General features: G+C 41.6%; 1 protein-coding gene across 8 annotated transcripts in view; it reads right to left on the minus strand.

Annotated features, from left to right (window-relative positions):
* Window positions 1-1002: 1002 nt before the first annotated feature.
* Window positions 1003-27928, minus strand: part of Art3 (ADP-ribosyltransferase 3 (inactive)) — a 104161-nt gene continuing 77235 nt past the window's right edge. For 7 of the 8 annotated variants that reach the window (XM_070012683.1, XM_070012684.1, XM_070012691.1 and 4 more), the window contains 10 exons: window positions 27558-27635; window positions 20645-21356; window positions 11502-11534; window positions 9740-9772; window positions 9614-9643; window positions 6884-6916; window positions 6307-6339; window positions 4785-4817; window positions 3940-3972; window positions 1003-1427 (listed from right to left, as the gene is read on the minus strand). In XM_070012683.1, the coding sequence (XP_069868784.1) occupies window positions 1294-1427; window positions 3940-3972; window positions 4785-4817; window positions 6307-6339; window positions 6884-6916; window positions 9614-9643; window positions 9740-9772; window positions 11502-11534; window positions 20645-21356; window positions 27558-27635 (1152 nt within the window). In that variant the 3' untranslated portion in view covers window positions 1003-1293. The remainder of the gene's footprint in view (window positions 1428-3939; window positions 3973-4784; window positions 4818-6306; window positions 6340-6883; window positions 6917-9613; window positions 9644-9739; window positions 9773-11501; window positions 11535-20644; window positions 21357-27557; window positions 27636-27928) is intronic. The other variant, XM_070012685.1, reaches the window with a different exon arrangement.

The following is a 27928-nucleotide window of genomic DNA, read 5'->3' on the forward strand; positions in this document are numbered from 1 at the left end:
CAAGCCTGTGGTCCTGTATATAACTGCTAAGATACTAATCTCCAGCAATACTATATTGTCTTCTAAGCACTGACAGCCAAGTGCTTTAGACTGAAGATTTCAGATTGAAATCCCAACACTCAATGTGGTATTAAGAGATGGTGCTTTGTGAGGGGATCAGGTTATGAGGATGGAGCCTTCAGTAAACGGCATTACCCCACTTCTCTCACCCCTTGGACTAAAAGCTAGGAAGAGGGCCTTCCCTCATCAGGAACTACATCTGCAGCACCTACATCCCAGTCTCCAGAACTGGGACGAGTTGATTTCTGTTCTTCATAGGTCATCTAGTCTATGGTATTCTGTTAGTACAGCAGTCTAAACAGACTTAAGATGTCAAGTTCTAAAAGTGGGTAGATGGAAGATCCCCTTTAAACCTTAGTACTAATTTGTGTTTCATAACTACTTACTAGAAATTCTGTACATAGCCCTCAGCAGGCTAGTGGTTCTCGAAGAGTCTTCCCTCAAGACTTTGAGTGAGTGGAAACTGGCAGAATGAAAGCACACTGAACACATAACCCCTCATTGAAATTTTCTGTAGCCTTAACACCTTTTTGAAACATTGGCAAAATATGTCTTAGTTACCAAAGCCCAGGCCTAAAATAATCACTAAGAAATGGCAGTTGTAGCTAGAAAATAAAGATCATACTTGCTGTAGAACTTTGCTTTTTCTTTGTTTGATATATTTAGTTCCCTGTCTACCTTACTAAGCATGAGATTCAAGGTAGACACTACGTGAAACCTTTTGAGAATTGTTGGGTTTAGTTCATAAAAGAAGAGAAAAGATGGAAAAGTAATGGTATTACCTGAAGGTGAAATTCATTCACAGAGATGAGGATATCTTCAAAATGGTGATTCTGGTATTCAATCCATGGTGGCCTCTAGCATTAGCAGTAGACTTTTATGTCCAAGACCAGGACTCACACTCAGTAACTGATGCCACACCTCCAACCTCAGCAGTAGACATTTTAATACAGAAATATATTTTTTATTGAATCCAATCAAAAGTATACAGTTTGGGTTTTTTCAATCTTAAGATTAATGTAGAAATAAATGAAAAATTAATTTTGTGATGCCAGACTAACTTACAGAATGACAAAATAAATTGTACAGTTCTCATTTTATGAAGTGACTTTGGCCAACAAGTAAAAAACACCTCGTTCCTATTGGCCTCCACTGCGATCCCTTAGCGTATTCAAATAAAGAGCAAGACCAGAAACAAAACAAAACAAACACGAAAAAAAAAAACCCACCGAACTATGGGGAAATGAGCTCATTGACAGCAGAAGCGCTGAGTAAAATGACGACTGTCCCAAACGGAAGGAGCATTTTGCCCGAGGATGCAGAGGGATGGCTTTTGGGACTTGGAACAGGAACTGGACCTGCAGCTGCTGTAATGAGAACACACAGTCACTGATCATCAAGTACTGTCTACCTATGCCATATATCCTGAAACAACAGGGGAGGCAGGGACTTTGGCTTATTACAGATTTCAGAGTACACTTTCATCTTATAAGGACATGCTATTCTGGCTTTTACCTTGGATTCCCTAGGCATTGAAACCTCTGTGGCCAAGACTTTTTTTCTAAATAGCAATAGAAGGGTTTGAAAACTTGGCCTTACACTTGTTCTGCTGGGGCTCTGACCTTTGCTAGTTATTCTGGAGACATCCAGGCTGGCTTTGAACCTTTATCCTCCAGATTTCTACATGAGGTACCAGCAGTTCAAGTTCTCTAAAATATCTTAAGAATTTTCAATTTCAATTTTCCATCAAGTCTATGTTTTCTATTTCAAAGAAGACACAGGCATATTCAAACAGCTGTCTGTATACAGTTGTTAAGTCTTATAAGCTGACAGAACAGTTTGCTACACACATACCTGTGGAGAAGCTGCTTCCCTTTCATCTTAGCTAAGTATTATCTAAGAGTTGACTACTAGAGGTTTCTCTGCATAGGATAAACAGTCATAGTTCCTAAGTGAAACCAAGAGAAATAGCCAGTACATTTTATAGGCACCTTCATAGCAACTTACTTAACATAGTTACATAAACATGCAGTTACATGCAGAGACAGAAATGGATGGGTAGATACACATGCATTGCTGTTAGTATGTTACTACAGACCAGTGGTTCTCAAGTTGATTAGAGACAATTGGACAACTGTCAAAGGAATTTTGTTTATTTTGCAGTACTGGGGACAGCCTTATTAGGCAAGTGCTGCTGTTAGTATGTTACTACAGACCAGTGGTTCTCAAGTTGATTAGAGACAATTGGACAACTGTCAAAGGAATTTTGTTTATTTTGCAGTACTGGGGACAGCCTTATTAGGCAAGTGCTAAGCTACTGCGCCAACATCCTCAGCCTTTTCTCCCCCTTTTTGTTTTGATAAGGGTCTGGCCTCAAGTTTGCAATCCTACCCCAGTCTCTTGAGTATTTTGGATTACAATGCCACCATTCCTAAAAAAATTTTTTTAAATTTCAATTGCAACAAGAGTGGAGATAGAAGGCTACATATCCTGAATGCTCCAGACAGTCCTGCACAATGAAAGCCCAGACTGCTTCCTGTGCAGCTTTCAATACATGAAGCCACACTTTAGCAGCATCACATATAAAAAGTATTTTCTAAGCTGGCCACTGGTGGCTCATGCCTGTAACCCCAGCTATTCAGGAGGCTGAGATCTGAGAATTTCAGTATGAAAACAGCTCAGCCAGGAAAGAGTGACTTCAGTTAACCACAAAACAAAACATGCCAGAAGTAAAGCTGTGGTTCAAGTGGCAAGAGTTCTAACCTTGAGCAAAGAAGCTCAGGTATAGTACCCAGGCTTTGAGTTTGAGTCTCAGGAGTAGCACAACAAATAAAATGGGCCAGATGCCAGTGGCTCACATCTGTAATCCTAGCTGAGATCTGAAGATTGTGGTTCAAAGCCAGCCTAGGCAGGAAGTCGAGACTTATCTCCAAATAAACCACCAGAAAACTGAAGTAGAGCTGTGGCTCAAAGTAGTGGAGCACTAGTCTACAGTGAAAAAAGCTCAGGGACAGTGCCCAGGCCCTAAATTCAAGCCTTATGACCAACAAAATAAAGTAAAAATAAATGGTAATCCCTCTGTATACTATCTTAATAATAAAATTATACTTAAATAAATAAATACATAGTATTCTCTGATAACGGTTTTTCTTCTTTTTGGGAGGGGGAAGAACTGAGGCTTAAACCCTGGGCTTCATACTAGCCAGAAATTGCTCTATTGCCAAGCCACACCCTCTGCCCTTTAAGTGTGGACTGCAATCCTACTTATGCCTACCCTCTTAGATAGCTGGGATTACAGGCATGAGTCAGAATACCCAGCCTCTGGCAGTTTTAATAAGCATTGAGCATGTTACCTGCTGTTCCCTGTTTTTCTTTGCTTTGATATCCTTATATTTCTTGTATAGCGTATCTTCCAATCTTAAATCCAAATGTATTTACATAAGTAAATGTAAGCATCTACTTCACTGAGTCAGTATAAATATTTTTATATTGACATGTCATTTTGTCATAAATTGTAGTCAGAACATACTGACTATATGGTACAGGTATGTCTTATCTATAGACCTGATCTCAGGATAATCTATAAAGGCATCATAAAAATATTTGCTATTTTGAAAGGATTTTCTGGTTGGGAAGGATTGAGAACCACTGTGCTGAACAGTATAATCTACATACTGAAAAAAATTAAAAAATCGTTACTTAAGAAACAAAATCAAGCAAGTTATCTATATCACAAACATGCATGTAAACATTTGAGCATGTCATTATACTCATTATTATTCCTTAAACCCTTGTAACTTTCTCTTTTTGAGGAAAAGTTACAATTTTCACCTTTTCTATATTGCAGAAACATTTATCAAATGAAGAAATATTTCTTACTAGGATTGTCGATGTTTATTTGACTTCTGTCTCCTAAAAATACAAAGAGATTCTGAGTTAACTGCATTATGCATCTACTTATCTAGAAAAAGAGACCTGATTAAAGAATCTGAATGGCCTGAGGAGCAGACCCACTATTGGCTTTAAAGCCAAATGCCAATTCTAGGAGCCCCGGATAAAGATGTATCTAACAAAATCTGGATGAAAGACAAGTTATGTGACAGAAAGTGAACAACACTTGGAATGTTTGAGTTCTGGTTGTCTTTTTCTAGTCCCGTACAAATTTCTTAATCTTCCTGTGTGCTACGTCCTCATCTCCGAAGTGGCAAGGACAGTGTTTCATTGGATAAAATGGGATCTTGAACATTATTCTGACATGTTAAAATAGCCTGCACTGCACAGAGCCTACCAGAAGAGGGCACTATACAGCACAGCTTGAGTTAACCTAAGTGTGTATTGGTTGCTAAGTGTCCGGGGCATTGCATGGCTGGCCCAACATTAGGATGTTTTGTAGATCTCAGTCTTACTTTCTAATGATGACATTCCCTCCCAGCTACAGCTCAGCCTAGGAAGCCTCCTGCCTCATTCTAGAAGACCAGCACAGCTGGACAGCAGCTGCTCATTTCTAGTCCAGCACTTTTCTTTACTTGGCCCAGAGAGCCTTAATATTAGCAGCCCACTGCTAATGCTGAAATGAGTTCTCAGTATTTTCCTCTCCAACATGCAACCAGGGACATAAGAAATGGTACAGCTTAGACATCCTCCCCAGGCCCCTTCTACCTGCACTAACTGAACGATAAGGGCAAAGGACTTAGAACCCCATGTGCCAACAAAGGATTTATTACCAGGTTTTTCATCTGGATGGACCACTTTTATTCCTAAATGGGAAAAAAAGATTGTTAATTAATAATGACAGCCACCATTAATTATTTTACTACTGTTCCTTCTCTAAGGTACTTTATTTGATTAGTTTCTTAACTAGTCTTAAAAGACAGAATTGGGGGATGGGCACACGACTAGAGGAGGAAGGGTTAGCAAATGTCATTATACTCAATGCATATTATGTAGAAACTTAACTTGACGGTAGGAACTGGAAGGGGGACAAAGTGGACAAGAATGGAAGGGGTGACACTGACCAAGAAGCACTGTACTCACAACTTCATAAGGCATTATTACCCCTTCGTACAACTACTTAACAACAACAACAACAATAATAAAAAAGACAAATACCTTCATTTGATATATGGAGAAGCAGAGTCACAGAAAAGTGAAATAACAAAGAGCCATAGCAAAGTGCATAGAAGAGACCTACTGAAGCAGCCTACACAGCCCATGTTCACCCCCACAAGCAACCCTAGAGACTCCCATCACACACACTTGCACCCTCAGGTCCAGAGAGTGGAAGGTATGAAGGCAAACATGGGATGTCAATCAGTATCATAACTTTCAAGCTGTGGCCAGGACATAGAACACCTGTCTAGCCAGGGCAAGGTCCTGAGTTCAAACCCCAGTATCACAAAAGATAAAGAAGCTGTGGCCAAATGCATCCACACATACAACTCTGGGTGAGAGTAAAAGAATTGCTTCATTAAACTGTTGTCACTATGCTGATTGTGCACACAGCATGCAATTTCCACAGACAGCAATGCCAAGCAACACTCAGCCCAATGGGCATGGAAGTAATTTAGATTTCTAGTTGTGAAAAATCTGATTTAACTGATGATCATTCCCATACTTAATAAGAGCTACATGAAATTACTTTCACTTTTTCACTACATGAACTCAGGAGAAATGATTGTATGCACTAGATTGGGGCTCACACACCTCAAAGTTTGCTATTTTATATTCCTTCAGATACTCCCATGAGATAAATATGACAAGTGCGGGCCACATTTGAAAGACAATTCTGAGGCCAACACCCCCCCCCAAAAAAAAAAACTGTCATCACTAACCAGAGCTCTGGTGAATATTCATATTTTTTGTCTTTCGTACTTCTCTTGTGTCAGGAAGAAATAAATTTGGGGAGCTTCCCCCGCCACACACACACCTGTAAGCTGAGTTCTATGGTTCATCTGAGGAGCTGCCTGGAGTCACCGCTCAGTTGCTCTGGCCACACAAGCTCAAGGCCTTCCAGTGACCTGCCCTCAGCTCCAGCCCTAGCTTTTAAAAACAGCCATTTTTCCGGTCATATAGTAAAGGTAGATTAACTCTGTTGTGGTACACATGGCCAAGTTAAGAGATGTGGGTGCTTCACTGCCTGATATGGTCGTGAGCACAGTTCTGAGGCTCCTCGCTTGTCTGACAGTGACACCTATCTGTCCATTTTGAATCTTCCCCCCTGGCACCCCGCCGCCTACCATTGCTTACCAGGTAGTGGAAAAGATTCTGCAACTGTCATTCCTAAATAATAAAGAAATGTTCGATGACTTGAAGTTTGCGCTGGTTAAGTACAAATTTTAAGTTCTTATATAATGAGCTCAAGACATACAAGTCCCACTGAACATGGCAGTTTGCAGAAGTTCTGATCGAAAACTTCTGGCTCCATCAACCCTCATGGTGCTCAGAGGACTCTTCTGCCATAGCCCTGCCCTGTGCCCATGCCATGAAAATACTGTTGTGTGACTTGGAGACACTGACGCCGATAGCTGTGCAGAGCACTGAGGTTCCTGCTGAGCATCTTTACACACAGAACAGGGAGGGTGCTGGCTCCACCGCTTCCTGGCCCCCAGCCATGCCTCCCCGCCCCCCAGGCCAACTTCCCGCCTGCAAGTCTGCAGAGGAATGGCACACTCTCCACACTCTTCCTCAGCTAAATCTTTCTGGAGGATTGCCCCATGGGATAAGGGATGTAACAGGGAAGGTTGTTTCTTGACAATATTCTCTTCAATGCCAAGTACACTCATGCTCATGTGGGGCTCAGAGACTCAAGGAAAAACTTTCTTACCAGGCGCTTCAGTAGATTCAAGACTTTGCTTATCTAAAGACAGAAAACATACAATTAATCAGTGTTAATCCGTTATCTTATCCTGCTTACACTCCTCTTTATACTTCCCAGGTTCCCACTTCAGAAAAATAGAAGACAGACAGCAACAACAAAACACAATCCAGACTCATCATCTTCCAACTCCTTAACTAGACTGGAAGCCCATCTGTGATCTGGCCTGTACCTCCAGCCTTGTCTTCACGAGGCAGCCTTGAATCTGGTCTAAAGGCAACAGGCCTGGGGTGACATCTGTGTTTGGTTAAGCTCCATTGTCATCACTATTAGCTCTAGGCTACTCAGTCCTTTTTTTTTTTTTCTGTCCTAGGGTTTGAATCCAGGGTCTGGGCACTGTCTCTGGGCTTCTTGCTTCTTCATCTCAAGTCTAACACTCTACTACTTAAGCCACAGCTTCACTTTTTTTTTTTTTTTTTAGTAGTTTTTTGGAGGTAAGATTTTCTTGCCCAGTTTGGCTTTGAACCATGATCCTCAGATCTCAGCCTCCTGAGTAGCTAGGATTACAGGCGTGAGCCATGAGCACCCAGCAGTACTCAATCCATATAAACTTATTTATGCCAAAGAAACAACCTGTAGGCTTATAAGTGAGGATTAAAGGAACTACTACATAAAAATGCTTGGTGCAGGCTCAGTGGTAGAGCGCTTGCCTTGCATGCCTGAGGCCCTGGGTTCGATTCCTCAGCACCACAAAAGCTGGAAGTGGCGCTGTGGCTCAAGTGGTAGAGCGCTAGCCTTGAGCTGAAGAGCTGAGGGACAGAGTTCAGGCCCCAAGACTGGACCCCTCTCCCCCCAAAAATGCTTGGTGCATCAAGTGGAAAACAGAAACAATATGTCGAGCCCTCTGACCCAGCTTAATTCATTCCACAAACACTGGTGGCTCAGCTGCATTCTTAGTCCTAAGAATCCTCATGTCTTTCTCCAACTCAGTTTCAGATTATGACATTGAGCCCTGGCTCATTGCTAATCTAATTCTTTTTTTGTAACTAGTTAGCCTGCCAGAGTCTCCTTCATTATCAATTAACCAGACAAATCACTCCACCAATTGAGAATGGCCATGTACCACCACCCATGGAATAGGGGAAGAGCTATCACTATGTCAGTCCTGTCTGTGAGGTTTCCTGTGTTGAGGTTAGTCTATAATCTAATTTTTTTTTTAGGTCTGGTCATGGGGCCTGAACTCTGGGCCTGGGCACTGTCACTCAGCTCTTCAGCTCAAGGCTAGCGCTCTACCACTTGAGCCACAGCGCCAGTTCTGGCTTTTTTCTTTTTGCTTATGTGGTGCTGAGGAATCGAACCCAGAGCCTCAGGCATGCAAGGCAAGCGCTCTACCACTGAGCCACCTTCCCAGCCCTCTATAATCTAACTATATAATATATATAACTATAATCTAACTTTATACTTGGCTTTTAATAGTGGAAATCTGGGCTGGGAAGGTGGCTCAGTGGTAGACCGCTTGCCTTGCATGCATGAGGCCCTGGGTTCGATTCCTCAGCACCACATAAGCAAAAAGAAAAAAGCCGGAAGTGGAGCTGTGGCTCAAGTAGTAGAGCACTAGCCTTGAGCTGAAGAGCTGAGGGACAGCGCCCAGGCCCAGAGTTCAGGCCCCACGACCGGACCCAAAAAAAAAAAAAAAAAAAAATAGTGGAAATCTCAGAAAGCCCTGAGAAATGGCAGGGATAAAATGACACTCTAAACACTGAGCTACACCACAGCTCCTATTTTCTTTAAATGTTTGCAAAACTTAATTTTTTGAATTTAATATTATATAATGTAAATACAATTTAGCACTATCCAGCTGTTAAACACTAAAGTTATTTCTAAAATGCTGCTAGTGTGTAACAAACACTGTGATAAAACTTTTTATGCATAAATATTTGTTTATGTCTTAATTTCCTTGTGGTGGGCTCAAACTCTTGGCCTGGGTGCTGTCCCTCAGCTCTCCAGCTCTACCATTGAGCCACAGCACCACTCCCAGCTTTCTGGTGGTTAATTGGAGGTAAGAGTCTCATGAACTTTTCTTCCCAGGCCGGTCTGAACTGTGATCCACAGATCTCAGCCTCCTGAGTAGCTAGGATTACAGGTGTGAGCCACCAGCACCCAGTGGTATACAAATTTTTAAAGTTGGTGACACATGCCCTTGAGAAAAATTTGTACTAGGGGTGAGAATAGAGCTTTTGCTGAGCATGAGCAGGCCTGGCTTTCATCCCGTGCCCATACCATAGATAAAAAGAAAAAGGAGTTTTCCCAATAATTACACCAGTCATTTATGAAAATGTTTCTGTCTCAGCATACTTAAGGACATTTGAATTATACTAAAAAATAGAAACTTTGAGGTGAATTATAATTTGAAATATACTTTGGAAGGTACTAAATAATAGTGCTAATAGTATCTGTTATTCAGATTGCTGGAGGCAGACATAAATACACAGAACCACTTTAATTTAGGAAAACACCACATTATTTGTTATGCTCTGGTTTGCACGATAGGTCACAAAAGTTTGTGGAACAGTCAATCTGTTTTCTTAGATGACTTAAAGATTGTTAGAGAAGACATAGAGCTGCTGATAAGGAATTTTGTCTTTTATAGCAAACTACCATGACAGGCCTAACTGTTCCTACTAGTGAAGGGATTGTCTTCTCAAATGCAAACCCCTAGAATTTAAGAAAATGTCTTACCCTCATCTTCAAGCGTCTGGCTTTCCTCACCTAAGGTACAAACAAACATATTTATCACATTACTGCTTTATTATACATTTGCGAAACAACTAGAAAAGATTCATTTTTAATTAACAGCATACTCACCAGGGATGTAGACATAGATGGGTTGAATATCATCTGAAAAACAAATATTTGTTTTCATTACATGCTACTATGTCGTGTGGGTTGTTTGTGTGTGTGTGTGTGTGTGTGTGTGTGTGTGTGTGTGTGTGTGTATGTGTGTTGTATGCATGTGTACTGGTCCTAAAGCTTGAACTCAAGGTCTGGGTACTGTCCTTGAGCATTTGTGATCAATGGTAGCATTCTACCACTTAAGCCATAGTTGCATGGACTCTCCTACTTGGGCTGGCTTTGAACCATGATCCTCACCTCTCAACCTTCTGAGTAGCTAGGATTTCAGCTTGATTAAAGGTAGGATTACCCTCCTGTACTGTTGGCTATCATGAGAGTGATATGTTTTCTGCATATCTGGGACTTTGCAGTGTTTGAGTGAGTAACTATGAATAACCACAGGAAAGGGTTCTGGGGGAGTATGCATAGGCAGAATTCTCCACTAGAGAATAGTAATGGTAACATAGCCACCTTATTCTATCTCAATTAGGTATCTTTGCAAACTGATCCTTACAGTTATTACCTAACATTGTGAATTCTATTTAAAAACAAAAACAAAAACGGAAGTGGTGCTGTGGCTCAAGAAGTAGAGTGCTAGCCTTGAGCTGAAGAGCTGAGGGACAGCGCCCAGGACCAGAGTTAAAGCCCCATGATCAACCAAAAAAAAAAAAAAAAGTTATTATCTCTAGGAAGGTGGCTCAGTGGTAGAGTGCTTGCCTTGCATGCATGAGGTTCTGGATTTGATTCCTCAGCACTACATAAGCAGAAAAAGCCAGAAGTGGTGCTGTGGCTCAAGTGGTAGAGCACTAGCCTTGAGCTGAAGAGCTGAGGGACAGCACCCAGGCCCAGAGTTCAGGCCCCATGACCGACATAAAAAAAAAATTATGATGGAGACACTAACTACTAGAGTCAGCTACTGCAGGACTGGAAATTAGAGATACACTGCTTCCAGAACCTGCTAATTTGTAATCTTTAGTTTTCAAACCCAGAAAGTCTGGTGGTCTTTAAATAACACCAATGTGGCCAAGGATTTTCTGATTCTGTTCCTTCATTAGAAGTGGTATAATGTTTATTCTGCAGGAAGTAATGTTTTTCTCTAGGCTGGCTTCAAAAACTAAGATAGGCTATCTGAAGGCTATGCAGCAGGCCCCCAGTCAGTGGGGGAGATGGTAACTCTACTACCCTCTTTTTTCCCTGTAAAAGCTCTTTCACAGTTATAATATTCAATGTATGTAACTTGAGGGGATAGGTGGGGCTGGGACAGGAGGATGATGGGAGGGGCGATATTGATCAAGAGGAATTGTACTTATAAACAGACATGTTGAATGGAAACCCTTTGTACAACTACTTAAAGATAATAAAAAAAATTAAAGTAAAAAGATAAAATAAAAAGGCCCTTCACATACCTGAGTCCCTTAAGATGAGGCTCTGAGAGAATAGCTTTACCCCCAGCCCCGACCCATTTTCTGAGGGTACAGGCCCTTGAATAAACTTCATTTCCTCTCCACTAACTCTTACCTCCTGAGTGTTAGCTTTCCAGAGGAAGGAGGATGACTTGGGTACACAAGCAAAAGCAAAATTTACCTGACTTGGGTACAGAAGCAAAAGCAAAATTTACCCTTGAATCAATGGTAGTTGACAGTAGAAGAGTACAATGGTGGCCCCGCTCCGAATCAATAACACTGATAAGATTCCCATTACCGCTACAGAGACAATTGCTTAAAGTATATTTTACCTGGATTCTTGAGACAACTTTCACTTTTTAGTCCTGAAACAAAAAGATAAAACTTTAGATACAATATGGTCTAGTAAAAAATTTTAATTAATCTGTGCTTATTGTTAATTGAATCTGTCAACTTCTAGTCTCAGACTAGTATCAGACTAATAACTTAGTGGAATACAAATTTCAGGAAAAAAATACTTTTTAAAAATTCATCCAGCCACCAAATAGTGTATGACTTTTGATAAAATACATACCGCCTTTTCTTTGTATCCACGGAAATAGCTACAAAGCATATCTTTTCTAACTAAGATGACTACAGTTTTATGAGAAAGTGACTTTCTCAAAGGACCCTTTTAAGCTGACCCATCTAAGCTGGACTTTAATTTCTGACCCACAGCAACTGTAAGATAATAAATGTTTTAAGTTGCTAAATTTCAGAGTAATCTGTTATGTGATAACACATGACTAATACAATTTAAAGATTAGTTATTTGTCTACACTACAACCACTCCTCACACTCATCTAGGTGTTACTAAGAAGATATTTTATAGATATGCTTGAAATCTAAAGTCAATTAACGAAGTAACGGAGCTTATCAAAGATAATGTGTTAATGTGTTAGGTGATGGTGGCTCAGGCCTGTAATCCTAGCTACTCAAGAGGCTGAGATCTGAGGATTGAAGTTCAAAGCCAGCCCATGCAGGAAAGTCTGTGAGATTCTTTTTTTTTTTTTTTAGAAAGGAAAGAGGAAAGAAAGGAGAGAGAGAGAGAAAAGAGCTAGAAAAGGGAGAGAGAGCAGAGAGAGCAGAGAGCTAGAAATGAACAGAGAGAGCAGAGGTAAGAACAGAGAGAGAGCTGTGAGACTCTTATCTCCAATTAACCACCAAAAAACCAGAAGTGGCGCTGTGGCTCAAGTGGTAGAGTGCTCGCTTAGAGCTAAAATGCTGAGGGACAGCGCCTAGGCAACCAACAAAAAAAGAAAAAAGAAAAAAAAAAAGAAAAAGATAATGTGTTCACATCTGATTCAACTTGAAGACCCTAGAAGACGGGCTGATGCTTCTCAAAAGAAGAAATTATAGGATGGATGGTAAATAGTTTTGAAATACACAACTATAAATGAAGGAGGCATAAAGAAACCTCAGTAAATGGTTGCTCAGAAGGTGTTTGGGGGAACAGGGAAAGTAAATATTTCCTATGAATATAAAGAACCAATAGAGCCTTCTAAATTGTCTAGGCACTGACTCCCAGTGGGGTTGGCATGTCACTTCCTGTCTTTGCTATGCAGATTGATGTCCAGACAGTTTCAGACAACAGTACAGAAACTGCTTCTCCTGGGAAATGCCAATGGGTGTCCATCAGAACCAATAAAGATACATATATTTAGTAAGCTCTCAGGGTCTGAGAGCAGACCTAAAAGAAAGAAATCTTAGCTAGGTGCTGGTGGCTCAGGATGGTAATCCTACCTACTGAGGAGGCTGAGATTTAAAGATCACAGTTCGAAGGCAATCCAGGCAGTAAGGTCTGTGAGACTCTTATCTCTATTAAAACTACCAAAAGAGCCTGAATTGGAGCTTTGGATCAAGTGGTAGAGCAAAAGAAGCTCAGGGACAGCACCCAGGCCCTGAGTTCAAGCCCCAGGACTGGCACCACAAAAAGAAAATGAAAAAGAAAAAAAGAAATCTTGGTAGCCCCATAGGTTTAGCATCTTTTGCCCTTTTGATGGCTTAGCAGAAAGCTTGCTCAGGAAGCCTCAATAAACTCAACAAAGTGGCAGACACAGCCTCTAGGTCCAGAGGCAGCTCCTTTCTAACAAGATTGCTTTTCAACTAGAAAGCATTCTTACTTCCTCCTCCCCTGGGTAAGATATATAAGAGTGTTACACAGCCTGCTCCTCCCTATAGAAACAGAGGTGTCTATATCCATCCTCTTCATTAAAATGATGAATTCAATCCAGGCCCCAGTAAGTAGCTCATGCCTGGAATCCTAAATACTTAGGAGGCTGAGATCTGAGGATTGCAGTTTGAAACCAGTCCAGGTAGGAAAGGCCATGAGACTCTTACCTCCAATAAACTACTCGGAAAAAGGCAGAAGTGGTGCTGTGGCTCAAGTGATAGAGCCCTAGCCTTGAGAACAAAGAAACTCAGGGACAGTGCCCAGACCTTGAGTTCAATTCCCAAGACTGGCCTCCCACTTCAAAATGAATTCAGGAAATCATGTGCTTTACTCTCTCTGCTTACAAGTCTGATAAACCTGTCATATTTGCATTATAGGGTACAGTACAGGGACTCTAAAAACCATAGTCTTCCAGTAGGAATTTGTAATGCATTCACAGTTCTCCTAATCCAGTTGGTTTTTTAGTGAAGCCTTTATTCATTTATTTTTATCATTTATCTTTATCATTTATTTTATTTATCTTGCCGGTCATGGGGCTTGAACTTTGTACTTGGGTGCTGTTCCTGAGCTCTTCAGCTTAAGGCTAGCTACTCTACCACTTGAGCCACAGCACCACTTCTGGATTTTTCTGTTTATGTGGTACTGAGGAATTGAACTCAGGGCTTCATGCATGCTAGACAAGCACTCTACACTGAGCCACATTCCCAGCCCAAGTGAGCCATTTTTACAAGGAGTTTAGCTTGATTATACAGCTGATATTCTACCTTTTTCAGGTTTTCTAGAAAAATAATTTCAAAGCTGGTTAGCCTGCAGCAAATTTCACTTAGAGCCAGGTTCTGGTGGCTTATGCCTTTAATCCTAGCTACTCAGGAAGCTGAGATCTAAGGATCACAATTCAAAGCCAGCTCTGGCAGGAAAGTTTGTGAGAATCTTATCTCCAGTTAACACCAATTAAGCTGCAGCTTAATTCATAGAGTATACAGCCTTGAGCAAAAAAGCCCAGGGTCTGCATCCAGGCCCTGAGTTTAAACGCTGGGACTGGCACACATTTGCACACATGCGCACACACAAACAAACAAAAGTACCCCTTTTAGAAACTCTCTTTTCTCACCCAGAAGCACAGTTACATCCTACTCTAGGGAACACGATTCTGATTGAATCCCGAAGACTAGCCACCTTAAACAGTTCTGTTGTTGTGCTAGGCATGGAACACAGGGACTCTCTAAGGGTTGGTTCACATGTTATTGCTGATCCCCAGAAAGACAGTTTGGACCCTGCATTCCCCATAGTTACCTGTAGGTGCCAGCACAGGACTCCAGTCTACAGTTAAATTCCATATAAATAAATTCCAGTTCCACAGCTTCAATCAACATACTGTAGGGCAGAGGCTGATTTGGTCAGTGCTCATCAACAGACTAACCACAAAGTCTCCCTTTGTGGTTAGTCTGAACATTTAGCTGCTGTGTAGCCTCTGGCCATTTCCTTTCCCCATGCATTTGTGAAAGCGTATTAACTCCATGTGGGTCTGAGCCCTGGCTCAGAATCAATCTAATGGCTGCATCTCTTTTATTCTACGCACAGATACAGTCTGTGGGTTTCACTGCCCACTGCAGCCCATCAAGTAGGCACCAGTGCTGTCCTTTGTACCCAGGACTTTTTTTTTGGGGGGGGGGTCCGGTTGTGGGGCCTGAACTCTGGGCCTAGGCGCGTCCCTCAGCTCTTCGGCTCAACGCTAGCGCTCTACCACTTGAGCCACAGCACCACTTCGGGCTTTTTTCTTTTTTCTTATGTGGTGCTGAGGAATCAAACCCAGGGCCTCAGGCATGCAAGGCAAGCACTCTACCACTGAGCCACCTTCCCAGCCCCAATGTACCCAGGACTTTTATCTAACCAATGCCTCCATGGAGCATACAAAGAGATAGTTTCTGTCATCTCTACAACTTGGTTTCTGCTTAGATAGACTAGTGAAAGTTAACATTGGGTGGAGGGGGGGAGGGAACCTGAGCTTGTAGTTTTTGCTGATTTCCACCACAAAGCGCCACTAGTGCTCCTGAGGGAGGCAGAGTGCACAGGGTCCCTGCAGGGCAATAAACAAAATGTACTCTCTACCATTACCAGTAAACCTGACAAAATTGGGCATGTGCAGATTCCCATCTGTTATAGAAGCTCCACTTGTCAACTGATGTGTTCATCAGAGAAACAAATCACCACCCAACCCCACCCAATGACCTGCCCTTCTGATTTTTGTTTCTTATATTGATGTCAATCCTGGGGCTTGAACTCTAGGCCTGGGCAGTCTCTGAGCTTTATTGTCCAAGGACAGCACTCTACCACTTGAGCCCACAGATGCCCTTCCAGCTTTGTGATGATTAACAGGAAATAAGAGTCTCAGGGACTTTCCTATCCTATCAGAGCTGGTTTGGAACAGAGATCCTCAGATCTTAGTCTCCGGAGAAGCTACATTACAGGATTACACAGGTGAGCTCCACCCAGCTCCACCCCTCTGTTTTGATCCCTCCATAAAAGGAGAGGAAGTAAAGCTTTGCACTTCATTCTCAGCATCTTTATCTGCTGCTGGGGTGCACTTTCTCTTTCCTACAAACGTCACTGCAAATTGTGTCCCACTCCTTTAAGAACACAAGGAATCAAGTTCCCAGACCTCAGGAATAGGAGGCCCCCATCCCTGAGATCCTCACCAGGTAGCTGATGTCCTTGCACAAATTGAACTGAGGGGAGCCTGCTCCTTGCTCACCCTGCCCCCATACTCTCATGGGTGTAAGGTTTGGAGAAAGGAGACCTCCACGTGGCTGTTCAGGTGAACAAAACTTCATTGTAAGAACAGAACCAGCCAGACCACACCAGATGGAGGTGTGCAGAGGGGCAACTTCCCGCAGGGACAAAAGGTTCTATAGGGAGAGGGCAGGAGGAGATGCGGCCGCAGCGGATGTGGAAGTGACCTCAGAGGAAGCAGTGTCCTCAGAGTCTAGGGGACCTCCCACTGCCCCCAGGCACCAGTTTCCTGGGTAACAGGTGCTAGGCAGAGACTTCTAGAGAGGACCAAATTGTGCACAGAGGGAGAACAAAGGAGAAGGGGTCGTTTTTCCAAGTGGACCTAGCAATGAAGAGTGTTGTTACTTTGGGCAGCCTTTTTCTGTCTCCCTCACTACATTTCACAGCTTGTATGAGTTCTTCTCTTGGCGAGGTTAGTGGCTGCCCTGACTTCCTGTGATGCCATCTCCACTTCCTGTGGTCTCAGTTATCTGTGATCAAACCATCTAAAATATTCTTCCAAAGAAAGAAAGCATTCACATAACGTCCAATAGAGCATATTGTTATAATTATCAGTTGTTTTTATTTTATTTTATTTTTTGGTCATGGGGCTTTAACTCTGGACCTGGGCGCTGTCCCTCAGCTTCAGCTCAAGGCTAGCGCTCTACCACTTAAGCCACAGAGCCACTTCCAGTTTTCTGGTGGTTTATTGGCGATAAGAGTCTCATGGACTTTCCTGCCCAGTCTGGCTTTGAACTGCAATCTTGAGATCTCAGCCTCCTGAGTAGCTAGGATTACAGGCGTGAACCACCAATGCCTGGCTTGTTTTTAATATCTTATTCATCTAACTTAGAAGTTAAACTTTGGCATCACATGTATGTATGTATAGGGAAATATATAGTACATATAGGATTTGGCTTCAGGAATTCTGTGGGGTCTTGGAACATAGCCCTCCAATAAGGAGATGGGGAATATGTAACTGAGTTTTGGCCAATTTTTGAGCTGCTGTTATTTAAGAGAAACTTGAAAGAAAATGGGTGCCTATAATTAGTTCCCATGAGCTAATTAATTAATTGGCTGGCTCTAGTGGGCTTGGTTTGGATCAAGTCCAATAAGTAGCTGGTTGGTCCTTTCAACATTAACTTACCCATTCCAGCCAGTCATGATGGTACACACATGTAATCTCATACTCTGAAGCACAGGCAAGAGGATCACAAGTTTAAAGGTCAGCCTGGGCTACATGGCAAGTTCTTGGCCAGCCTGAGTTACCTGGTAAGACTTGGCCTAGATACAAAAACAAAGTGTGTTTCCACCCTCAGCCTCCAGGAGGAGTCACTTAAATGCTATTAAAATGTAGGACTAAAGCGAGACTAAGGAGGCATAACATTTAAGGAGGCGCTAACTCTTAAGATCATTCAAGGGGCTGGGAAGGTGGCTCAGTGGTAGAGCACTTGCCTTGCATGCATGAGGCCCTGGGTTCGATTCCTTAGCACCACATAAGCAGAAAAAGCCAGCAGTGGTGCTGTGGCTCAAGTGGTAGAGCACCAGCCTTGAGCTGAAGAGCTGAGGGACAGAGCCCAGGCCCCAAGTTCAGGCCCATGATTGACCAAAAAAAAAAAAAAAAAAAAAGAAGGAAAGAAAGATCATTCAAGTGCAGGTGGAATAAGACCCTGAGAGTGAGTGCTTCCTTAAACATTGCCCTCCTCTGCACCTAGAAGGCTCCCCAGCACTTCCCTACTATTGTTTTCTCACAGTACTTCAGGCACACAGTCAAGGCAGAAAAGCCTATACATCTAGTATATCTCTGAGGCCAACACAAGGGATCACTGCTTGACCCAGCAACAATAGATTTGGGTTTAGCTATCCAACCATACTCCCAAGGCTAACTCCTCACCAGTTTGCTGAGTTTTAGAGAAGAATGAAGATAGTGAACACAGCATAGTGTCTGAAGCAGGACACCACCAGACACAGGTCAATACAAGTCCTCACAATCCTTTAGGAATATTCAAATATTCTTCCCCACACCCCCTAACATCTCAGTTACAAGGAAATAAGATTATTTAAGGATGCAGAAGCCTCCCTAGTTTAATAGTCTAGACATTACAGAATTGGTCCAAGAGTCCTATTCATCTCCCTGTAGCTGACCTAGACACACAGCACCACACTCAGGAAAACCTAAAACTACAGCTCTCTCCACCCCAACTATTTATAGTTCATTCATAATCCTCCCAGCTCAGATGCTCTTTACCAATCTAGCATTTTGTTTACTCTCAACAGTGTTGATGGATACACTGCTGCAAATTATAGAGGAAACCGTGATAGATCAACAGAAGGCCATTTCCCTAAGAGAAAGAGATTTGATTAACCCTTTACTCACATACATCAAGGCATAAAACCTTTGGGTTTCATACCTTTGGGACTAAACAAAACATCCTAAGCCTTCCAGAAGAAAAGAACAAGTCTTGGGCTAATGGATGTAGCTCAGTGGCGAACTGCTTTTCTAGAATGTACAAGGCCCTAGGTTTGATCCCTAGCACCATAAAACAAAACAACAAAAAATTCCCATAACAGGTGTCTCTGAAAAGTTTAGTGACTAGAATAGAGATGTACTTTTAACAACAGCTCCAGAATGTAGAAATCATTCAAGGGACATCTTTCAAATTCCAAAGAAAAATAATTTCTAAAACAGAAGTGCAAATCTACAAAAACTATCATTCAGGCTTAAAAGTAGATTTTCAGCCTTAGAAAAGTTTCCCCAATGTACCCTTTCTCAGAAAACGTCTGCAGACCCTCCCTGCTGACAGTACTCTGTCCCACCAAACAAAATAGTAATGGAAGACAGAGGTACAAATCCAAGACACGGGATCTTTCACAAGGGAGAAGTCAAGTCTCCCAGTGGTAGTGTGGAGAGACCTTAGGCTATTTTGCAGAGAATATCACAGAGTTGCATGTTAGGAGCAGCCCAGGAGGGGTACGGGGTACATTCAGGAGAGAATGGGAGCAGGAAAAGAGGAGAACGAAAATGAGGGACAAGAGACAATCTGATTTATTTAAATGTATTATGAGATTTCTGTCAAAGGTCTTTGAGGTAAGTTAATTATAGGATATACAAAGCCAAAGAAAGAAACAAAACTGTAACTAACCCTGGGGGAAAGAGGTACTTAAGCATAGCAAACAGCTCTTGGTTTAGCTGATTGATCTTGACTCCACTGGGAGAAGTGGAGTGGGGGGGGGTTGCATATGTTAGGAAAGAGGATGGTAGTTGTCAAATATATTGAATAAACTGACCTAACAATCATTTCCTTCCTCTCGCTCTCCTCCCCTTACTCCTCCTCATCTTCTTTTGAGAGAGGATCTCCTTCTGTATCTCAGGCTGCCCTTGTTCCTTCTCCTGACTCTACCTCCTGAGTTCTGGTATGATGGGCATGTGCCACCATGCCTGGTCCCATAATAGCCATTTCTAATTCTCTTCTGCTTCCTGTACACTTAAAAGCTAACAAGCTAATTAATTATCCCTTGCCTTCCTAAGACTTTCTTGTAGCTATGAGTGACCAAGAAACTTTGCTCTTAAAGCTTTTTCTCAAAAGCCTTTAGTAGACTTTACTTTTTACTAAATTGGTAGCTCTGTCTATCACCCACTTCTTTGCTCTAGAAGTGGACTGATCCTAGACAGGCAACAGTTCATACTATAAGCATGAACCCACAATCCAACACTGGAGGAACAGGAAGACAGGAAGAGCCTGATTTACTGATGATGGAGATGAGCCATTGAATTAGATAGTCTCGCTCTACACTGATGAAAAGGATCAGTCGGGTTTTCTGTTGAGGAGGAAAGCAATGAAGGCTTCTTATCAGAAACATGGAACATGAGGACAAAATAGTTCCTTTAGTGGGGATTCAAGAGACATGTCTAATTTTTTAAAATACACAACTGAATGCTGAGTGAAGCATGCTATTTACTCAGTTAATACTTGAAAAAATAAAATAATTAAAAATAGACACCATGGAGGAGAAAAAGCGGGATCTAGATGGGGCAGGGACTGTTACATTTCATAATAAATTGTATATCACAAACCTTACATCATAAACCTACAGGTTGTCCATACCAGCAATATTGACATTTAGGGCTAGATAATTATTTGCTCTCTTTGTGGGTGGGGCTTAGCTGACTCTACCCATTATATGCCAATAGCAATCCCACCTACTCCCCCAGTTGTAACAATGTTTCCTCTTTCTTCCAGACCACAGCCAAAAGACCCTGCAGGATAAACTTGCCTGTTTGAAAACTACTGCCCTATGACAGTGCTGTTTGATTTTTTTTTAGTTTTATTCATACTTTTAGTACAATGTGATGGCTAACCACACGCAACAGGGGAGTATGGAAACTGCCTCATTTCTCCTTTCAAACACCTCTCTCTTTTACCTGACCCCTTCCTGGGTCCCACCCCAACTCCTGCCCCCCCCCCACAGAGAGCGAGACACAGATACACTTACCACCTAGAAATGAGCACTCATAATGGCTGCAGGTCTTGTTTGTGCTTTGAAGGATAAGATTCTTTCCAGTCCCTTCTTGTGACACTTGAAAAACCTCATTCAACGGTATTAAAACAATTCTTTCACTTTTTTTATCCACAAATTTCTCCACGGCAACTCCAAAGCATGTATGGATGGTTAGCACAACGTACTGGTCATTAGCTGCCTGAGGTTTGGCTGAATATGCCAGCGTGAAGTTGCCCAGCCTGGCTTGGTGTAGAGCAGCAGAGGTAAAGGTGGCATCCGGACTTGATGCGTACACCACGGCTTTGTAACTCTCTTCACAGCGCCTTCGCAGCAACTGCAGCGCTCTCGTCAGGTAGAAATGAAAAGCTTTGAACTGGAAGTCATAGATATACTCTTTCCGAGATTTCCCAGCTATCTCCACAGCTTTGTTGAACAGATGATAAAAGGGAGTTTGTTCTTGAGCTGCAGAAATGTATGCCACTAAGGCTATCCCATGGTTATCCTTAAAACTCCTAGGGACAGAGACCTGAGTCTTCAGGGCTTCCCATTTGGTTTTGCCATTTTCCCACACAGCCTGGAAGAGTTGATAGTTTGCTTTCTCCTCCTCCAGCAGTTGGGGGACGTATTTCATTTCCATCCTGTTAGAACATTTCAGGTACTCATCATCAAATGCATTGTCAGCCATGTCTAACATCTCAACCTTCACCTTCAAAAGAAAAGGAAAGTAATACTCTTAAAATAAGATATTTAGTAAATACAATTTTCTCTCGTGTTATTAGCCCTACCCTCTCTTCCCCAGCAGAGAATCTCTCCTTACTTTAACCAACTTTGGATATAATTTTGATGAAGTATGCTCCATGGCTACTGATAACTCTTCTCAGCTATGGCATTTATAAAAAAGAGTAAATGTCAATGAACGAGAGGTTTGTGGAGGGTTGTTCCTATAACTCTTTTATCTTAACTCTGTGGTGTAGAGCAAACTGAAGTACTTAGTGGCCCTCCTAGCTTTGAACAATGTCCTCAACTCAATGACCGCAAGCCCACAAGACTGGGAGGATAATGTAAAATATTGCGTGTGAATACTGTTCATGACAAATAAATACCTAATCACAAAAGCATCTTTTATGTTTGAGAATGCGCCCTCCTTTAGCCATATAGCTGGGGTAGAGTTTATTCTTGGTATTTCTGAGTATAAGCAGGTGACCAAGGCCCACCAATCCAAACATTCTGAAACAAGCAATCGACACTTTCATCCCCTAAAACCATAAGCTCTCCAGGCAGCACCAGCTTGGAGCCTTCAGTAATTATTCTTTTAGTCGGGGGGGGGGGCGGGGGGGGGGTAATGTGCAAGGGGGAGGGGCAAAAATTCTTTTGAAGTAAACCAGTATCATTTCCCTACTATTCCTCCTCTCCCTAAAAATCAAACTTCTTGAAGGAAATATCCATCCTTGCCATCTCTACATCATTTTCCACGTTCATCTCAACCTTCCCCATCCTGCCTCTGCCCCTGCCCCCATTCCTCCACCCATGGAGCTCTCAGGAAAGGCTTTTCTTCTTAGATCCCTTTGCGTGTCCAACATATTACAGCTGGCCACTAAATGTTGGTCTCTCTCTCTCTCTCTCTCTCTCTCTCTCTCTCTCTCTCCCCCCCCCCCCAGACCTGGGGCTTGAACTCAGGGCCTGAGCTTCTTTTGCTGAAGGCTAGCACCCTACCACTTGAACCACAGTGCCACCTCTGGTTTTTTCTGTTTATGTGGTGCTGAGTAATTAAACCCAGGGCTTCATGCATGCTAAGCAAGCATGCTAAGCAAGCATTTTACAACTAAGCCACATTCCCAGCCCAATGTTAGCATTTCTCAAGGCCACTTGTTTTCTAATTTTCAACTCTATCCCTGAGCAATTATGCATATGCTTTCATATCATCTAAATACTCTGACCTGTCTTAAAATTGCCAGGTCTATATATTAACTACCTACTTAATACATCCATGTGAATGCCCAACCAAAGATCCTTTGGATCTAGCATGGCGATGCAGTCCCTAACACCATCTCTTCATTTGCAAAGTATTCCCAGATACTTCCTTCTCACCCATCCTCTATAGGCACCCCATTTGTGAGTCCTAGGCAAGCATTATCAGCATTCTTTCCATATCCCAGCCAGTTAATATTCATGGAAAGTCTGTGAGATAGGTAGTATCATTAGCCACTGCCACTGTTTATGTGTGTGTACCGGTCCTAAGGCTTGAACTCAGAGCCTAGGCACTGTCTCTGAGCTTTTTTGCTCTAAGCTGATGCTCTACCACTTGATCCAGAGCTCCACTTCTGGCCTTTTGATGGTTAAAAGGAGATAAGAATCTCATAGACTTTCCTGCCTGGTCTGACTTTGAAGCATGATCCTTGGATCTCAACTTCCTAAGTAGCTAGGATTACAGCCACTAGTGCCTGGCAGCCATTTTTTTTTAAATGAGGAAACTGGAGAATGATGGAAGAAATGACTTTGATCAAGACACATTGTACACATTAACGGACATTTTAAACTGAAACTCCTTTGTACAACCATTGGAAAATAATACATATGAGGAAACTAAGACCCAGAGAGACTGAGTCTTATATGGACTTGGGACTTGACTCTGATCAGTCTTGCTGCTAAGCTCTTGTCCTCAGAACCAAAATGTTCTGTTGCTTTTAAGAGCATCTTCATGTTTCTAATGATGAAGACTACTGTCACTTATGTAGCATTTTTTTTTGTCACTCATGGAGCTTGAACTCTAGGCCTGGGTGCTGTCCCCTAGCTCTTCAGCTCAAGATAAATGCTTTACCATGAGCCACACCACCACTTCCGGTTTTCTGATGGTTAAGTAGAAATAAGAGTCTCATGGACTTTCCTGCCTGAGCTGGCTTTGAACTGTGATGCTCAGATCTCAGCCTTCTGAGTAGCTAGGATAACAGGGGTAAGCCACCAGTGCCTGGCTTACATAGCACTTTTAACAGAGCATAATTTTGTCTTCCTAAGAGTATTTTATATGCATGTACAAAATAAGGAAACCCATTAAAATGTGAAAAACTAATAGAGGAGATGAGTTTGGTTAAAACAAGTGTATAAATATCACAATGAGACCCCTTATAAAAGTAATATATGCTAATATACATTACTAACCCCTCATGGAAAGTTAGATAATTATGAATACCACTGGGAACCTGGGACAGAATTATAAGTTGCCTTGTTGAATAGCCACAGAGTATTGTGTTAGGGAAATCACTGAGATCCCTGTACTCCTGGGTTTGTAGGTCAAATTCTCCACATAGGAATTTGAGCTTCAGGGGATCAAATCACTGCTGTCTCAGAGTCAAGAAATTCACCTTCCACTGCAGCACAGAATGTACCAGAGTTCAGCTTGGCACCAACGCCTGATTTATCTTTAAGACTTGATAAGATATCAGACCCTGAAACCGTTTCTCACATCCCTCACATCATATTAAGAGTTAATCTGGTATGTTTTGAACTTTTCCTTATGCTTTAAACTAGCATCCACATGTCTAATTTTAGACGTCAAACTTTTCTGGCCAGATACCACTGCTGATTGTGTGTTCTGAACAGTATGTTCCTTGATCAGTGATAAAACTCACTATTCAGAAACAGCTGAATGGTTGCTAGTAAAACAGGTACAAAAGTATAGAGGAACAAGCTGATTATTATTTTCTTCCTTTGATTTATCCACTGAGAATTGATGAAATCCAACTTGCTAAATATGTAATTAAAAATACGTGGAAATTACTTAAGTATCACAAAACATTAATAAAACAAATACACTAAAATTGTTTTGCAAAAAGAAGACTGCAAATGCAAATTAAAGCCATAAAGAAGCACCACTTCATGGCCACTTAGATACTTGAACAAAACTAAGGCCTATGCCACATGGTGGTATGCGCCTGTATGATGCTGCTTGGAAGGTGAGAGACTGGGGCAATGTGGTTTGAGGCCAGCCCAGGGGAAAAGGTCAGAGAGATCCCTCTCACTAACAGTCCACACATGCAATCCCAGCTAATTGGGAAACAAAGGTAAGGAGGGAATCGTTGTCTCAGGCTAGCCTGTGGGGGGTGGGGAGAAGCAACCAAAGAACAACAGCAAAACCCCCACAAGACTTGGTCTAAAATTAAAAAACAAAATGACTAGGGTATGGCTCAAGTGGTAGAGCACTTACGTAACAAGCATGAAATCCTACCAGTACTGCAAAAGAACACACAAACAAAACCCAGAAAATCCCAATACGTTGTGTAACACCACAGAAAACACTTTGGCAGTAGCTCAGAAAAGGTAATCATAAAGTTACTGTATGAGCCAGCAATTTCACTCTAGGTCTATAACAAAGAGAGTTTCAACTTATGTTCACAATAATGAGTAATTCTGTCACTGCGGAATGGAAAGCATAACCTCAGCTCATCTATTTTCCCTTAACTATATATTTCCTACATATATGAGTAAATTACTGTGTGATGCTACCAAATAATGCTTACATTCTTCCCCTTGATACGTCTGTAATTCTAAAAAAAAAATGATGAAAGAAAAATTATGTCTGAAGGAGAAAGGGAAAAAGAAAGAGGATTAATAATTTTGAGATCCACTGCAACTACTGATGAAACCAACATAAAGAGGTTGGAAGCAACAAGGCTCTGAGGAGGGGGAAGAAGCCGGCTCTGCTGGAGGAAGGTGAAGTCCTAGCTAACAAGAGGGAGTTGAACTAATGAAGGTGAAAGAGGATGGATATTGTCCAAACAGATTGTCTGCAAGTATGAAAAGAGACCAATAAAACCTCCTGAAATTGTATTACGAAGCCTGGTGGAAGGGAGGACTGATTGGAATATAATATATACATGTGTGGAAATCTTCCCCTGTACAGATAATGTATGATAATAAATAAAAAAAGAAAACCCATGCTCACCCAAAAACCTTTGCACAAATTTCTTAGCAATACTTTTTCCAATAGCCATAAAGTGGAAGTAACCCAGGTGTCCCCCAATTGATGAATGGATAAACGAAATGTGGTACAGCCAGACAATACCATTATTGTGCAACAGTAAAAAGAATGAGACACTAATATGTCATGCTAAGCATAAGAAACTAGATATAAAAAAAGATATAAAAGAAGATCCATTGCAAGATTCCATTCAAATAAAATGTCCAGAGTAGGTGAATCCATGAGACACAAAGTAGCTTGCTGGTTACCAGGGAGTGGGGAAAGAAGGGAATTAGAGCAGACTACCAATAGGTGAAGGGGTTCTTTGCAGGATGATGATGTTATGAAAATAGACAGTGGTGATGGTTTTACAACATAATGAACACATAAAATGCATGGAATCTAAATTTAAAATGATGAAATTTATGGCATGCGAATTACAATGCAACTTAAACAAAACAGAATGTTCAAGCCACAGAATACACAATGATTCTCTAGACAAAGGATCAAAATGTCAAATTCAAAAATGGGTAACATTTTAAGAATTTAAGGTATTTTAAAGAAGGCTCTTGACCAGAGCACGAATAGAGGTGATATAACACCTAAAAACCAAGTGATACCTGTTTCATATTATAAAAATACATTAGAGATTGTTTAAAATTGTTAAAAGGAAAGCATAGTTTCTTTTTCCTTCTCCCTTCACCCTTTGTTTTGCAATACAGGGTTTAAATTCAGGAACTTGTCAGACAAATGGTTATTCTACCACTTGAATCATGCATCCAGACCCCAACTTAATAAAGTATGTATCAGGAAAAACAAAAACAAAAAACTATGAGGAGCTGGGTGTGGTGGCACAGACCTGTAATCCCAGCTACTCACGAGGTATAGATGGTGAGGACCAGGGTTCAAAGTCACCCTGGAGCAAAATAAAAGGTTGGGGGGAGAGCCCACCTCCTATTTCAATGAACAAGCAGACATGGTGGCATCCTACTAAGGGCCCCAGCTTCCAGGGAGGAAGAGGTGGGAAGACCAAGGTCTGAGGGTAAAAACAAAAGACTTTACTTGAAAAATAACCAAAGCCGGCGCCAGTGGCTCATGCCTGTAATCCTAGCTACTCAGCAGGATGAGATCTGAGGATCATAGTTCAAAGCCAGCCCAGGCAGGAAAGTCTGTGAGACTCTTATATCCAATTAACCACCAGAAAACCAGAAGTAGTACTGTGGCTCAAGTGATAGAGTGCTAGCCTTGAGCTGAAGAGCTCAGCAACAGCGTCCAGGCCCAGAGTTCAAGCCCCATGATTGACAAAAAAAAAAAAAAAAACCAAAAACAAAAAAACCCAAAGCCAAAAAAGAGGTGGGGACATGGCTCAAGTGATAAGAGTGTCTAGCAAACTCAAGGCCCTGAGTTCAAATACCAGTATTGGTATTTGAGGAAATAAAAAACAAAATTATACACACAATCTATGAGACTTAACAGAATCATTGGCTTAATACAAAAAAATGTAAGCAATGCAGCATTACCTTAATTGTAAAAGAAATATATATATATATATTTTCATTATTCGTACTGACATGTAGAGACATGTAACAGTATTAACTTTCAAAGCAATGTAAGAAATATACTGTGTATGGCATAAACTTTTTTGTAAATTATATATACACACAGAGAAAAGCCAAAAAGGCAATATATCACAATATATCAGTCTTTCAGAAATGTTATGGATGATTTTTGCTGTCTTCTTTGCTTAATTTTAATTTTTCAACTTTCTATAGCACACACACACACACACACACACACACGCACACACGCACGCACGTAAAATGGAGGGGGTAAGCTACTTGCAACACACCCATTTACCTATCCCTACCTTCTCCTATTTCCACACAGATGCCCCAGCAATGTTATATCAAGTTTTCATTCCAGAGGCCACATGCTTCTCATTCTTAACATTACCTGGAAGATGTCCATTAGAATCAAGGCTGCCAGCAGCTTGGTGACCATTTCAAAACGGCACATCTTCATTTTTCTCCTCTAAATGAAGAGGGGGAAAAAAAAACCAACTCCATTTCAGTAGACTTACTAAAGAGGTTTAGTGGAACAAAGATACTGTAGATATTTTAATTATAGGCAGACATTTTGATGGTCAGGAAGTGACCATCTGTAAGTAGCTAATGACCACAAATGCCATTAAACCATTAGGTTTAAACCATTCAGAGATAAGGAAATACAAATCCAGACAACTTGGGTGATCTGCTCAGAATGAACTCTGTCCATTTCTGTACTCCTCCAGACTCTTCTACTAGAATTGCTAGGAGATACACTGT

The sequence above is a fragment of the Dipodomys merriami genome, unplaced genomic scaffold, assembly GCF_024711535.1.
Source record: "Dipodomys merriami isolate MVZ:Mamm:240054 unplaced genomic scaffold, mDipMer1.0.p SCAF_9, whole genome shotgun sequence".
In the NCBI taxonomy this organism is placed as follows: Eukaryota; Metazoa; Chordata; class Mammalia; order Rodentia; family Heteromyidae; genus Dipodomys; species Dipodomys merriami.